At 34.8% G+C, this 16,181-nt stretch overlaps 1 protein-coding gene across 4 annotated transcripts in view; it reads right to left on the reverse strand.

Annotated features, from left to right (window-relative positions):
- The window catches only part of nckap5l (NCK-associated protein 5-like), a 57,903-nt gene that overhangs the window by 9,853 nt on the left and 31,869 nt on the right, over positions 1 to 16,181 (reverse strand). For 2 of the 4 annotated variants that reach the window (XM_056448679.1, XM_056448681.1), the window contains exons 2-6: positions 1,169 to 1,297; positions 1,013 to 1,081; positions 820 to 858; positions 467 to 586; positions 29 to 118 (exon numbers count right to left, since the gene is read on the reverse strand). In XM_056448679.1, coding sequence (XP_056304654.1) covers positions 29 to 118; positions 467 to 586; positions 820 to 858; positions 1,013 to 1,081; positions 1,169 to 1,288 — 438 coding nt within the window. In that variant the 5' untranslated portion in view covers positions 1,289 to 1,297. Of the gene's footprint in view, positions 1 to 28; positions 119 to 466; positions 587 to 819; positions 859 to 1,012; positions 1,082 to 1,168; positions 1,298 to 14,482; positions 14,712 to 16,181 lie in introns of those variants that run through there. The other 2 variants (XM_056448680.1, XM_056448682.1) reach the window with 2 other exon arrangements.

The following is a 16,181-nucleotide window of genomic DNA, read 5'->3' on the forward strand; positions in this document are numbered from 1 at the left end:
CAACAAAGATTTTGTGTATGGCTCCTACCTTTGCCTGTGCATTCCTTTGAGCCTCAATCAGTTTGGTAGATTCACTCTGCTGTAGCTCACTAATGTGCTCCAGACAGGGTCCTGGCTGCTTTGATAAGACACATCAGGTTACCCTTAAGCTTCTTATCATATGAATCAATTATTGGATTATGCAGAACATCACAAGTATTCATGCACAACAAGGGTATCACAGGCATGCATGTAAAACAAGGGTATTTGCCTATTTACACACAAATTTCTTGTAATTACATGGAACAAAAATGCTGCCCGAGGAGTTCAGGAAAATTAAACAGGAAGACGTTAATTGAGCCATTTTCTTCATTTTGCAAACAAACCTAATAGGTCATCCCAGTGGAGTTTGAAGAATGTTTTGTAAAAAACATCAACTTAGAAGGCATGCACTGTGCATTTTCCATTGCAAGTTTTAATCATTTACCTGCTGATGTACACAAGACTGACTGTGCAGTTTCTCCTGCAGAAGCTCACACAGTGTTCTGTTCTGCCTCTCCAAATCAAAAACACGCATTTTCAGCTTGATGCATTCCTCTCTGAGATCCTAAAAGAATAATTCACAATAATAAATAAATCATCTGAAAAATATATGGCTGAAATATGCATGGCAGCTATAAAATATACAACCACAAATTAAAAAAACATTATTATCGATCATTTATAATAACTAATAATAAATTAATAAACACTGATTAAATATAAAAGAACCTCTTAAACTTTGCAGTTTAAATAAATCTTTATAAACAAGTTGCTGAAGAAAAAAACACAATCTTTTACCTTTTGATTGAGTAAAGCCTGGACAACATGGTTGGCCACCTACATCAAAGACATGAATTATACATGTAAACATTATGTACTTTCAAATAGATTTTATTTATTTATCTGACTAATTGACTGTCTGCATTAGGAAAAATGATCGCAAATCTCAAAGTCAATTGCATAGTTTGGTAAGGAACAATATTCAACTCACCTCATCCAAGCACCGTTCATATGCTTCTCTCTGACTCTCGTTTGCTAATGAAAGGGCAGAGTTCTCTGCCTATACAAAAATAGTCCAGTTTAAACAGCAAGTCAAGGAAGAAAAGTAAACAAAACTGCATTCTTGGTGAAAGTATATGGCACTTACTTGAAGCTCTCTCACTCGCTCCAAAAGCTCACTGCTACTCTCTTCCTCTAGATAGGACTCCAAATCACCCTCCTCAGACTCAAAGTCCTCATCTACTCTATTTTGGGCCTCTTCCGACATCGTCTCAACCTAACAAGAACAAAGAGATGAGAATTTTTAGTGTGGCATTCTTTTATAGTTCCCCCACCCCATACTGAGAGAAAGGAAAGTGCAGTACATATTAGAAATAAAATTATTTCTGATTATTAGTGGCAAATGTTCTTGTCTTCAATACAGATGATTCTGTCCCAACGTAAAGAGAAAACTAGAAGTCAAATGTGACAACTCATAAAACACTGATCCTAGTGTTCAAACAGCCTGAAACAGCAAGTTACTACATACTGTATTTGTCCAACCATTAGGAGATGACAGCAAAACCTGGCAAAAACTTGTCTTAAGACTAGTGTTATTTATGGTATTCCCTTTGATGTGATAATGAGTAAAAAACGACACGCTCTTCTTTAAATATTTTACATTCTTTCTTTTAAACCCTGTATTTGCATACTGAAAGCAACTGGTCGAACAGCTTGTAAACCCACTTTCCAAACATTATTGCATGCTTTCTGAGTTGCTACAGAACAAACAAACTACCGGTGTGCCTTTAAATCTCTGTGTAAAAGTGTTAGCGTGATTATCAAGTCTTTGAGACAGCTGGGAGTGAGTAAGCAGGACTTGAGTCCTTGGCAAGACGCATCTTCACTTTAATAGTGTCATCAGAAGGGATTAGACACAAGAGGAATGAAAACACTGGAGGATTCCAGCCATCATGCCGTTTCTTGACCTACTGACTTACTGACTGGGGCAAAGAAATGGATCCCCTGGGCTCGCTTTTAAACTTCGATTACAAAAAAAAAGTCTTGTTGAAAGACACCTATTCTAATGTCTATTAAAATTTAATAATTATTTAGTCTGCATAGGGATTCGGAAATGTTATATATATTTTATATTTTAAATAAAACCTCTGTCCACTACCCCAATTTCAACACCCTTCTTTTTGCATTTTTATTTATTGATTTATAATTTCATTTTCTGGATTGATAATTATGCTAAATGGTCACATTTAGAGCTGGTATAGTTGATGTGTTTCTGAAGACGTGATAGTGGACAATACAGATAAAATGAGGTGTCAAATAATCAGTCCTGACTCCGCAAAACTTGTTACTAAAGGCTGATTTACACTTCTTCGTCAAGCGCACGCTTATTCTCTAGCTCATAGCCCTCACTGTGGCTGACGGCGATCCTGATGCGCACCTCTCAAAAAATGTAACTACACGTTGCAACGATGCATAGCGCAAGCTCTGTGATTGGTCGGCTTGGTAGCGCTGACGAGTGTGGGCAGAACCGAAAGCCGCGCAAACCCGATAAAGCGAGTGTTTACAAGTGTCAAGTCACGTGAAGGAGCTCCAGATGGAAACGTTTGTTTTACGTTTACCTTATGATTAGAGTTGTTGCACGTCCGCCAGTTTCCGGCGCTTAATAAGCAAGTTTTAGCTACTTGTATTGTTCAGAAAAAAAAAACACTTGCGAAGAAACTTGACACAGAGGAACATAAAAACCTACTGCCAGCTAGCGTTTCGGAAGTGTTATTGCAGAGAAACACAAACAGCACACAGAAGTATAAATGCACAGCAGCACGCAAGGCAGGTGATGTAGGTCATGATGATCACTTGACACAGAAATATAAATCAGCCATAAGGGTGTGTTTTGTACAATTTAGGCACATATTTTTCTTGTACACTTCCACAAGAAGACAGGCCTTGTCATACAGATCAACTAGTAAAACACTGATCTAAACCATTCACTAAACCCAACCAATTTTTAAAAAGCAAATGTAAGAAAAAAGTGCAGTGCGACCACATAGTTTTACCTTGTTTTTTTACCCTGATTTTATATCTTTTGTGGAACCGTGCTTTACCAAGCTTAAGAATACTGCAAAACAACTGCATGAGAATAATCTTATATTCATTGATAATATGTCCCTGCAAAAAGCATTAGTGTGAAAAGGAACAAAAATTCTTGGCATCATACTGCTCAATACTGTTAATTTAATTTTTACCAACAAACTGCAGCCAAATGTATGTTTAAGTGTTTTTTTTTTTGCAGTTTCACAAAGATGTAGCACGTATTTGCACTGAAATTTCCAAATTTCCACATATTTCCAAACAAAAAGTATTTCCAAACAAACAAAAAGCAGGATCTTCCCTTCAGTTCTAAATGTAACAAACCCACAGCGTTCAATGTAGTTTTGCAGCTACAGAGAAGCAATGAAAGCTGTTGTTTTCTATATAGTTTTCCATCATCTCCTTTTGTGTTTATAATGGACAGTGTTAGCTTTTCAGAAATTGCATCTTAATGCGAAGTGTAAATAGAGCCTTAAAATCGGCCAATATACCGTAAAACATCAACTAAACATTTACCACTCAAAATGATATTAAATTCTCATTTAAATGTGCTTCACACATGCGAACAGGCTGTTTGCACTGCATTCAGGGTTTTGTTGACGCAAACGTCCTGATTTTTTAACTTCACCAGAGCGGTAGCCTCCAGTCACCTTCATCCACCCATTCCCACCACTGCACTATACCATTAATTTGACCTTCAATACGAACACCGGATGTCAGCGGATGGACTATCATTACAAAATTGAATCCGAAAATCAATATGTCCATGGGACTCATTCATAATTGATCCTCTAAGCATTTTGTGAGCTCATTTATGTGGCGAGCTTATCTATAGACGACGTGAATAGCTTAAATGGAAACTCCATATCTGGGAGTAAATGAATACAAAGGCTATTGGGGTCAGAGGGTTGGCAGGGCGCAGCGGGTCAGAAAACACTGCTCTGTTTCAAGAGAAAAGGACGGCACTATGACTGGCTCTAGGCGACACTACAGAGCTGGTAGTTCCTGTGGTGCCAGGAGGATCCTTTCACATGACAGACTCTATTCACGAACACACAAGACATAGACTTCCGATATAGAGGAAGATGTATTTGTAGCATCACAGGACACATTATGTCTTGCAAAACAGAATCATTTATATTTTTCATCCAGAAGACAGTCCAGAATGAAATGAAAAGATGTATACTCAGGATACGTACATTTGAATCCATTTATAAATCTACAAATAAAACTAATGTTTGATACCCTAAAATATTTTATTGCTAACAAAACAGATGTTTTATAGAGATGTATATACAGTCCTCAGCGTAAATGAGTACTACCCCATTTGAAAAAGAACATATCCATTTCTCAGTGAATAGAGCTAATATACTTTGGTGTATTATACCGTTTTATCCATATCCAGTTATATCCATTAAAATAAGAGTTTTGTCACCTAACATCTTTAGGAATAGAAAGATCATTTAAATTCAAACGAGTTATTGCCCCCCAAAAAAAGATAAACTACAATTCTATATTATTTTATGTTACTCTTAGGGCTGGGCGATATTGCAAAAAAAAAATGATCATGATATCATGTTACATATCATTCGATATCGATGATTATAGAATATTTTTTAACAATACATTTAGGAATATTAGGATTTTTTTAAACCACCTTATTTTAATTTACCAAGATTACTAAAGCAAATAGTTTTAATAGTCAAAAACCAAAATATTTAAACAAAATATCTCTTTTTAAAAGTAAATATAAGTGTATAAAGAAACTCCTAAACTTGATAAATAAATGTGACAAAGTGTGTGCAATGGTAAAGGTAGATCAACATCTGTCTGTAAGGTGTGAATAATAATGATACAGTAAATAAGAGAGAAAATCAGATCTGAGCTTTCAAGTAAAGGAACCAGCCATCATTATACAAATACATACTGCAACATTACAAATTGTTAAGATGAATGACTACATTACCACTGTGCTAAAAATCTTTCAGATGGGGTGCTAGTGGCAGGGATGCACAAGAAAAGAAACCAAAAAGCCACTCAGCCATATTTACAATCTCCTCACTGCTGCTATACTGCACTCATTTTCATGTGTGGTGTTATTCTGACCTGAGGTGGCAAGCGAGAGCGCGTGCTTTGTGTTTGTTTGAGGTGATTAATCTGCTGTTATTACTGAAATGTGTATATTTCATACAAAAAAAGTGAAGCAGATTGGTTAGTTCTAGCGCACGGAGCATTCGGAAAAGTTCTGATGTTTTCAATTAGGTGTACCTGGAAAACGTGTGCGTGTTAAGTGCTGACACACTAAGCTCGTGAATCTTTTTACTGATATTGACAATGTTGTTCGTTCGATAAATACTGATATACTGATTAATATTCCACCCAGCTCTAGTTTCTCTACATTTTTTCTGTTTACTACTTTTTGCTAATTCTTTTTTAATATTTAAAAAACAATATATATAAATATATACAATTATGCTGAGCACTATATATATATATATATATATATATATATATATATATATATATATATATATATAACAAGATAAAACAAAACAAAAAAGTGATTCAATTTAAAATACATCAAATAAAATATGAGAAAAGTATCAATTCAAAGCCTACATTTATATATATTTAAGTATGACTGGAAAAAAAATATAAAACTACTCTCAAAAAATAGAGACATAAATCAAAATCAAATAAAATGATCAAATATATAATTATCAAATATAATAGTTATTTCATAAGTTTTTTTTTATTAAATCATTTTAACACAATGGTTGAGTTTTTGTCCCTTTATGACTTAAGATTAAAGAATAAAGTAACAATCCAAAGCCTTAGGCAAAAATCCTAATTGAAATGTTATATCCTATAAAGCAGGATTATATGATAGCCTTCTGTAGAGAGAATATAGCTAGAGGAGTAAAACTAACTACTATTCCTATTGTATGCTCTTGTTTCTTGTTTCACTGTGTCACGCTCAGGTCCTCATGAGTGTCTGATAGAGATGTGTGATGTTGATCTTGAGCAACAGGGAAGTCAAATCTGCATATTCTGCTTTAGTGGTGACATGTGGGTTTCACAACATTTGCAATACTGGATTAGCTGGAACTGTGTCATATCTCTGCTCCATTTTCATCCTGTGTTGTTAATGCTTGACCGTTTTCTGATTGCTGGCGGCCAGGGCTGGGCAAAATCTCAAGAGATCACCACCAACCTCGATCATCTTTCCCTTTCACCGTGAATTACCGACAAGCAATGAAATATGTATGAGTGAGTAAGCTGATTCTGACTTGGAGTAAAGATTTCATAAAATTGCCAGAGAATAAATGACAATGTTTGGGTCTGTATTTTTCTTGAGAAGTCTCTTGAGAAACAATATTCAACCAACATTTCCTTAAGAGATGTTTGCACTATAAAGCCATTACTAAAGATGGATAATATAAAATAAAAACTATCAAATTAAATTAAAACAAATAAAATAAAACAAAAATAATAAAATTAAATTAATTCAACAAATAGAAAAATAAAAAAATTTAATTAACAAATAAAAATTCTAATAAAAATAAATTAAATTAAACAAATAAAACATAATAAAACAAAAATAATACAATTAAATAAATTAAACAAATAAAATAATTAAATTATATTAAACAAATAAAATAATAATAATATTAATAGTAATTACATTTATTGAAATTTAACAATAGAAAATTCTAATAAAAATAAATTAAATTAAACAAATAAAATATAATAAAACAAAAATAATACAGTTAAATTAATTAAACAAATAAAATAATTAAATTATATTAAACAAATAAAATAATAATAATAATAATAAAATTTATTGAAATTTAACAATAGAAAATTCTAATAAAAATAAATTAAATTAAACAAATAAAATATAATAAAACAAAAATAATACAGTTAAATTAATTAAACAAATAAAATAATTAAATTATATTAAACAAATAAAATAATAATAATAATAATAATAAAATTTATTTAAATTTAACAATAGAAAATTCTAATAAAAATAAAATAAATTAAACAAATAAAATAAAATTAAAATAATAAAATTAAATTAAACAAATAAAATAAAATAGCAATATTAAGTTAAACAAAAAAAATAAATAAAATTAATTTAACATAAAATAAAATAAAATTAGATTTTTTTGTTAATTCTATTATTCTATTATCATTGTCTGCTGCTTATCCATGGCTGAGTGGGATTAAAAATAAATTATTATGCATTATGTGGAATCATCTATAGCTTATCTGTTTCAAAAATAGTTTAGTCAAATTGTTTTCAGAAACGTGACCTGCTTCTGAGATGACAGATATAGGAATTCAAATAATGACTGATATGCTTTTGCATTATTGTTAAACAGTGTCGAGCTAATATACTAAGAGCTAAAAGGTCTCACCTAAAGTACAATCACTTCTTAAACACAACTGAAGCACTGTTCAGTGGAACAAGGCTAATCCTCTGTGCTCTTGTAAGGATCTAAGCAGATTAGCATCAGTTTGCATTTGACCCTAAACTTAAGTTTGCTGCATACAGACTAATATCTTTGTTGGACATGTGTGACAACCAGCTCAGATCTGTAACGTGATCCTTTGTTGATTAAATAGGGGAAAGGAAAATTGTGTCATTATTTACTCGCCCTCATGCCGTTTCAACCCTTTACTTCATTTCTTCAAGAATAAACAAGGGGATATTTTAAGGTCTTGTCCACACTTTTAATATATGGGTCAAAGATGAAAGAGTTTTTCCAAGCATATGTTAAAAATATTAAATTATATTAAATATATTTTCTTTAATATTTTTGCCATTATTTACAGAATATTCCCACTAAAATGTAATGAAGTGTAACAATAGTTTTATATAAAGAAATCTTAAGCATATTTAGAACAACGATCATTCACAAGACATATTAAAAGACATATTTAAAGCTTGCAGACTCAAAATAATAATTACTTGCCATTTTAAATCATTATACTTTACCAATATCCTTCATGCCACATGAACTGTTCGCAAAAACATGCTAATCATATAAAATAGAACTAAATATAACATAACTTATTCTTTTAAATAGTTCAATCAATACAAGTCTGAAAAAATGTGAGGCTTTATTTTCATATAAATCTATCTGCTACACTGAATGACAAACAAACATTCTTTCATACATTTTTCATTCATTTATTCATTCATTCATTTTCCTTCAGGCTTAGTCCCTTTATTCATCAGGGGTCACCACAGTGGAATGAACCGCCAACTTATCCAGCATATGTTGTACACAGCAGATACTCTTCCAGCTGCAACCCAGTACTGGGAAACTTCCATACACACTGATACACTACGGCCAATTTAGTTCATCCAATTCATTTATAGCGCATGTTTATGGACTGTGGGGGAAACAGGAGGAAACCCACACCAATACAGGGAGAACATGCAAACTCCACACCGAAATGCCAACTGGCCCAGCCAGGACTTGAACCAGAGATTTTCTTGCTGTGAGGCGACAGTGCTACCTACTGAGCCACCGTGACGCCCCTCATACATTTTTTTATTATCATAAAAAGGTATAAAATAAAACATTTTGTAAATTTAATCATTTGTGACCCATATAATGAAAGTGAATGTCTTTCAAGCTCCAAAAATACTAAACAAAACACAACTTTTTTGTATATTATGAAGAATGTTTTGTATATTATATGAAACCATTTAACACATGTGTTTACTAAACAAACAACAAAAACTTTTTAAGAAAAAAGAAATAATAAAAAGCATTGTTTTTTCCTACAGTACTGTAAGGGTCACTACAGGTCACCTTTATCAGGCTTGCGTTTGGTTTACAACAGAAAGTTTCATTTAATGTCATTCTCGCTCGAGGAAATGTCAAAATAAAGCTGTACTGGTCGTTCACGTACCATATGAGAAACACTTCTCACAAAACAGAGGCTTTATACACATAAATACTTGTGTCGAAATGTTCAAATATTTATGAACAGGATTATGACTGCAAATAACAATCATAGTGCAAAATAGCCTACTGTAACATCTGCAATTATATTAAATAAATAAATAAATAAATGCAACATAAATGAACACATACACATATTTGTTTGAGCTCGGGTCGACCATGGCTCATTATTTTATGTATATATTATTACGGTGTAATGTCTCGGCTGTGTATTTAAAAATGGCGGTTCCTTTGTTTACATCTCTGTAAACCAATAGCGTTCAGCTACGCATCACGTACCCTTTGACAGTGGGAACGACCATAAAAGCGTACCGAACCACACCATACCATCCACTCAGTGGAAACAGGCTAATAGTATCCCCAACAGTGAACTGTTAAACATAGTAAACTAATCACTGAATCACTGAATCAGTGAGTTGAACAGGTTAGTCCAAATCATGAGAAGATTTTTGAGATTCTTTTGGACTTGGATCTACAGATTCATTTAAAAGATCCAACAAAAAGATTCATTCACGAAATGGACCTCTTTTATTGTGTTTTTTTTTAATATTCAGATATAAAACTTAACTGAAACAACAATGAACTTCAATAAAATTGAGCTGAATATTGGCTGTTTTATCTTTAATAGAGCTGTTTCATAATTGCTGAAACCAAGAGTTAACTATACAATAAATCATAACAATACCTATAATATCACTGGACCACCAGTGGATGACATCATTCTGATCATTATATGTTTGCTCAACAGCTTCACATACTCAGTCTCTGTAAAGAATAAATGGATTCTGAATGGCTGCCAATGTTGTTTTCTTTCATCAGCTGGAAAGAAAATCATTAACCATCTGACTATCATTTGTGTGTGCCATTAATGTTTTTATCATTATATTGTTTCCTGCTTATTACCATGTTATGAATCTTGCAAAAAAATGTTATACAAATAATATAATAATATAAAAAAATAAAAAGTGATAGCCCAGTGGTTAGTGTGTCGACATATGGAGTGGCAGCGATCTGAGCATCCCAAGTTAAACTCGGTTTCCCACTTCACTTCCAGTCAAATAAATCTACTGATTAACATGATTCCCAAAGCATACTTCGGTTGTTACACATAAGTAAAAGTATATGTTAGTACGTGAAGCTATTTTTCAATCCTAATTTTTGGAAAATGTATCATGTATATGCTGTACATTGAACTTCCACATAAACTTTTAGGTGACATTTACACAGTATAGTGCAAAATGTCGCGTATCATCTGTTTTAGGCTGTATAGTGTGAATGGAGACCTTTTGTCTGAAATGCATTAAAATCGCCAGTGTTGAGTTATATTAATGGAGAAAATGACAAAGCACTGCAGTGTTTGGGTGTTCTGTGTTTGTCTGAGATAATTAGACTACTGAAATGTGTATATTCCATACAAGCTGAAGTTGATGGGTCAGTTCATGTCAACTGAATCTGGAAGCGCGAGCGTGTCACGTCGCTCGCGCACACAAGACGCGCACCTCCATTGGAAAAAAAAACAACTTGTGCGAACTCTAGAAAAGACGTGATTTACGAATGGCCCCTAAAAGGCAGCCATCATTTCTGATCTCCAGCAGTTGATCTTCTTGCACAGACATGGTGAATTCCCCTGATTTAATGTGGATTCACCTTATTTAAGTGCAGACTAATGGGTTGCGGATCCATTTCTTGGCAGTTCACGGGTCCTTCACTGGGACTTTTCCTTTCCAAAGATGTCTGTTTCTTACTCATTTTGCTGCTTGTGGGTTAAATGGGGTATATGCCGAGCTAGTGTGTTTCCCATACTGATAAACTTCCGGTGACGGGTTATTGTGAGATTTTTTCCATTTTATATGGTTCCTTTTAGAGCATCGATGTTGTAATGCAAATACAATCAGTTAAACAGACTTTGGCATTCATTTAGCTTCTCAAGCGTAAAACGAGACAAAAAGCCGTTTGCTCGCACATGCCCATCAGAATCGGCAGGCTGGGGTAAAATAAATGCTCATATTATAAAGACAGGCGGGGAAAATGTAATTTAATGCAGTGCTTCTTGTACAATCTGAGACCCACTTTATATCGGATATCACTCAGCCAGTGGAGATCGCTGATTTTTAAAGAAAACAGACCTTAAACGCGCCGATTTTGCATTGGCATACAATTCACCGGAAACGATTAACACAGGTTACTGGCAATTTAAAAGTCCTATTAGCATGCTTCGGCATATACCCTATTTGGGTGCTCAGTTGACTGAGATGCAAGCGAGAGAATACAGTCATTTTTCAAAATAAAAGTTTTTTTCATAATAAAAGATCATTCAGACTCAGATAAATTAAAAAAATGGAAATAATTAATGATTTCTTGTGTGGCCTGGTACCAATTGATCCACAGACCACTATTGTACACTTAAAAAATAATAAATAATAAATAATAAATAAAAAATTATATACACACATATTTATACATATATATATATATATATATATAACATATATATATATATATATATATATTATATATATATATATATATAATATATATATATATATATATATATATATATATATATATATATATATATATATATATATAAATTCTTGGAGCTTGAGGGTGAGTAAATAACATTTCCGACGTTAATTATTTCTTCAAGAATCTTGCATGGAATTGAAAGATCCACATTGATCACCTAGTAGGACTGCACAATACTGAGAAAATCTGAAATTGCGATATTTTATTTTTCTGCAATAAATATTGTGATATGAATGCAGTTTCACAAGATAATTTGAATAGCAGTATTTGACACAACACTGCACTTCATGCGATGTGACTATAGCTTGTGAGCACATTGCTATATCAATGCTGAAACAATATATTTTGCAGCCTTATCAACTAGTATTCCAAATACCTGAGGTGGACATACACAACAGTAACATCAAAAATTGTTATAGCCCAACAGAATATCCCACAGTTTAGTGGACTCGGTTTTAGCGACAAGCGAAAACAGAGGCAAACAAGCACCCATGCCAACAGGATTCTTGGCAACGCTCAAGCACAATGCAAGCCCCTTAATCCACTGATATGCCGTATAGTAAACATAGCAATAAAGCACTGTGGTGTACCCAAAACAGGGCCCCAAACTCATTTGTCTGTACAGCAGTACATTTATTGAGGCTAAGCTTCTGAGAGACTACTGTTAATGTTGGTAGGACTTATATTCTCCCATACTTCTGAGTCACCGGCTTGGTATGATGCCCAGAGGAGAGAAGTCTACTGAATGTGACTAAGACTAGAAATCAAAGCTCTGGCTGAGACGAGACTCCAGCAAAACATGGCGGAGACAGACACCAGAGGCCACTGTCTCTTTTGCTGGATACAGAGAGCCACTCTTATCTGACAATGTGGAGGACACAGCTTCTGGAGAGCTTGGCAGATCTGATGAAGGAGAATGAATGACTACTCAATCAGGGAGAAGGATGAAGGAGTTTTAGATTGCGCACAATGTCAATTTTATTTTTACCATGGTGCATTGAACCACAGGCATCCTATTTACGGGCAATGCACTAGAAACCGGGCGTCTGGAGAAAATGGAAACAGCATGACTTCTAATAAATGTAATTTCAGCAATTATAAAACCTAAATGGGTGGCAGGAAGATTAAAACATCTTTAATCTTGTAATTACAGTTTCAGCAAATTCTTATTCTTCAGAGAAATTTATTACAAGCCTGTTTAACCTCATCCTTTGTGTCAGTGTGCAAAAAAAAATCATAACCCTTTTTTCATAACCCATGAATGAATGAATGAATGAATGAATGAATGAATGAACGAACGAATGAATGAACGTCTCCAACTGATCCGCTTGTCGTTTTGCATTATTCGGGAGGGGAATCAGGAACTATATCTCGAATAATGCAAATTAGGATTTAAAAGAGAGTCGATAAAAAAGGGAAAGTGGATGTTGGGGGAGGACCTGGATGGCTCGGAGGGGTGGAATAAAGCCAGTGTGAAGGCAATCAAACAGAAGTAGGGCTCTCTGGGATCCCAAAATGTGCAGGGAGCTCCGCCTCCATCCCCCACACTCCAGGAGTTATTAAGAAGCAGCCAATCGGCATCCACAGAGACGATCTCTTGATTATTCACACCCCACACAATGGGCACTGAGCCCTCAGACCTTCATAACCCAATTATTGATCAGTTCGCATGATTTACGAGCTGATAAAATGATCAATCAAGGCAGGAGATGCAACAGACGGTCTGCAAATGCATCAGATAGAGACACAACAAATAAAAGCATTGTGTGGAAAAGCAAATAAACATATAAGAAGTCTGTCAAGTCCCTAAGGGCATTATTTTTTCTCTTTGATGTAAATTATTCCGGGGATAAAGAGTCTCTGAAGTATTGCGAGGCTGCTTCTATTCCTGAATGTGGCATTAAATATATAAAATCTTTAATAATGCAAGTTTATGCAGCTGGGGTTAAGATTTCCATTGCAATTTTGTGTTTGTATGTGTGTGTGGTGCTTTGAAGATTTTCATTTCATCTACTCGCTCGGGCTGTCGCATCAGTGACAGCAAAGCCAACCCCCAAAAATGTTTATGGACTCTCTAGTCCTCCATTTTGCTCCAAACATGAAAGGTGAGCCATGTTACTCGGTAGCTTTCAGCAAAGTTACCATGCAGGCTTCTGCAGACTCATGCACTATTGTTGTTTCTTTGCGGCAGTGCACCTTTATAGCTAAACCAAGTACATCACCTCAGTCTGATGGCCTTGACTGCAGCATTAGCTTCCTAAACAGAGGACTAAGCAAACGCCTCAGCTTGCTCAAAGTCTGTTTGGAGTCGTAGACTAACCGTGAATGAACTCCCACCTAATTCTCAATTACTTACACTTGGCTTTGAGTTAAATAAGGTGATCGCCCAAACAATGAGTCTTTAAGACATCCCACTAAAAACATGCAAGCCATGCTGGCCCTGATCCCACGCAAACAGACTTATGTTTATTAACATTTTAGCACACAACTCAATGTCCAACCTCAATGCTGACTTTTAATGACCTCAGCTGATTTTAATGACAAGAAAAACTTGTATGGGTCGTTTCATCACGTTTCACCCAGCTTCAGCAAACCACTTTGATTGAATAGCATACGTAAATGACTGTGATCCACCTACAACCTCCCAGAGATTTTGAAAACATTAATGTAGAAGGGTAATCCTGGTCAAATCTACTGTTTACCAAACGAATAACTGCATAGTTATTGCATACTAATCAGCTCACAAAACCCACTGCCGACACAGCAGCTGCTAGCACAAGTAACTGAAATACACAGAGAGCCCTACAGAAGGCATTCAACCATGCCTAAAAACCAATGCTGCAAACACTAATGCATAAAATTACCTTTAATTCCAGTCAGAGCATCCCAGACGTTTCAGAGCAGCCCGTGCAAGGCAAATGTGAGACACAGCGGAGAAGAATCCGCAAATGCCACAAAGAAAGCCTTAGTGATTTTTGAGAGTCCCTCCTTGGAAATCCTCCTTGCATTACTGTGGAAGTACAGTGCCTGTCCTTAGGCAAGTGCGAGGAAACTGTCTCTGCCGTCTGCAGTGGCCTCCATGTCCTCCCATTGTTCAAGGGAGTGTGAGGCAGGCATCCTACCCCAATAGACCCAGCCTACTACAACAGCTGTGGGCCAGACCCCCACCTCTCCTCTGAGTGTCTCTCTCTCTCCCTCCTCCAACGGCTGCAGCTAAACATTAACCCTGCGACTGCTGGAGAGGCCATAAAATGACGGGGGTTATATTTCAAAAAGGCACCAAGAACAAAGATGAAGATGGGGACGGATATCCGAATGAGCATGGGGAAGAAAAATGGAGTTTCCGGAGCCAACTCGGCATCCTGAGCTTCTTTTCTAAGAGGATTGAGACTGGTTTATAAGACTTGCACTGATTGGATTGCAACTGCATATACTGTGGTCAAATGTAGAGCTGCATGACCAAAACTGACCTGGACAAATAGCACGGCTGGAAAAGATGCTAGTGTCAGGGGAAAATAAAACATTACAGAAAAAAAGTCCTGGATGTATTTTTCTAGTGTACATTTTGATGGTTGACAAGTTGTCCAATACATGGGGAGTGAGTTTGACTTTATTTAAGCAGTACTGCAAAATAAAATGTATAGTCCTGTAACAATATATAGATTTTTTGTTGTACCATATATTGCACCAAGATATATTGTGGTTAACTAACAAAAAAGTGCAAGTTAAAAAGTAACAGAAGCTGCGATATCTGCTACTAGATAGTTTTTCAGTTGTCAAATACACACATTAAGTAATATTTAAGTAATATTAAAGTAATTTATAGTAAATCCCATAGTGTTATTTAACCATACTGACACTGACACCTCCAACAGAGATAGAGAGGTTGCGCAATCAGCTAAAATGTTGCTACAATGGGCTATACTGTATGCACAGTTGGTGTTTTTCAGCCAATGATGAACTTCCGGTGAAAGTTTTATGTGTCTATCTTCAATTTCATATACCTGCTTTCACAGCATCGATGTTGTAATGCACTTTAAACATAATCACTTAAATAGACATAAGCATCCATTTGGTTGTTAAAGTGTTTCTAGTTTGGTCTGATACACACTTTATATCGTATCTCAGCCAGACAGTGAAGATCGCTGTTTTTTTTTTAAGTAATCAGATCTTAAATGGGTTGATTTTGTATGGGATGACAATTAACTGGAAGCCCTGGAGCTGGCTGACTGAAATTAAAAGTCCGTGTGCATATACCCTCTTGGTTTTTCTGTATGGGCGACATATATTGCATCACCAAAAATGATCAAGGTCATGTCTATGTGTTGTGCGATAAGTCGATAAATTGATTATTGTGACAGGTCTAAAAATTTAGAAATAAAAAAATGAATGAATGAGTCTTATTTTTGGAGTGAAATATCATATTTAAAATAAACGTTGTTATTGCAGTGCTGATATGCAACATACAATTAAAATAAATCTATTAAAAATTTACAATCAAATAAAATACAAATTTTATATTTAAAATTTAAAAGCAAGGCAATTACTGAAAAAGCAAATACA

This window comes from Danio aesculapii, chromosome 23 (genome assembly GCF_903798145.1).
Source record: "Danio aesculapii chromosome 23, fDanAes4.1, whole genome shotgun sequence".
NCBI lineage: Eukaryota > Metazoa > Chordata > Actinopteri > Cypriniformes > Danionidae > Danio > Danio aesculapii.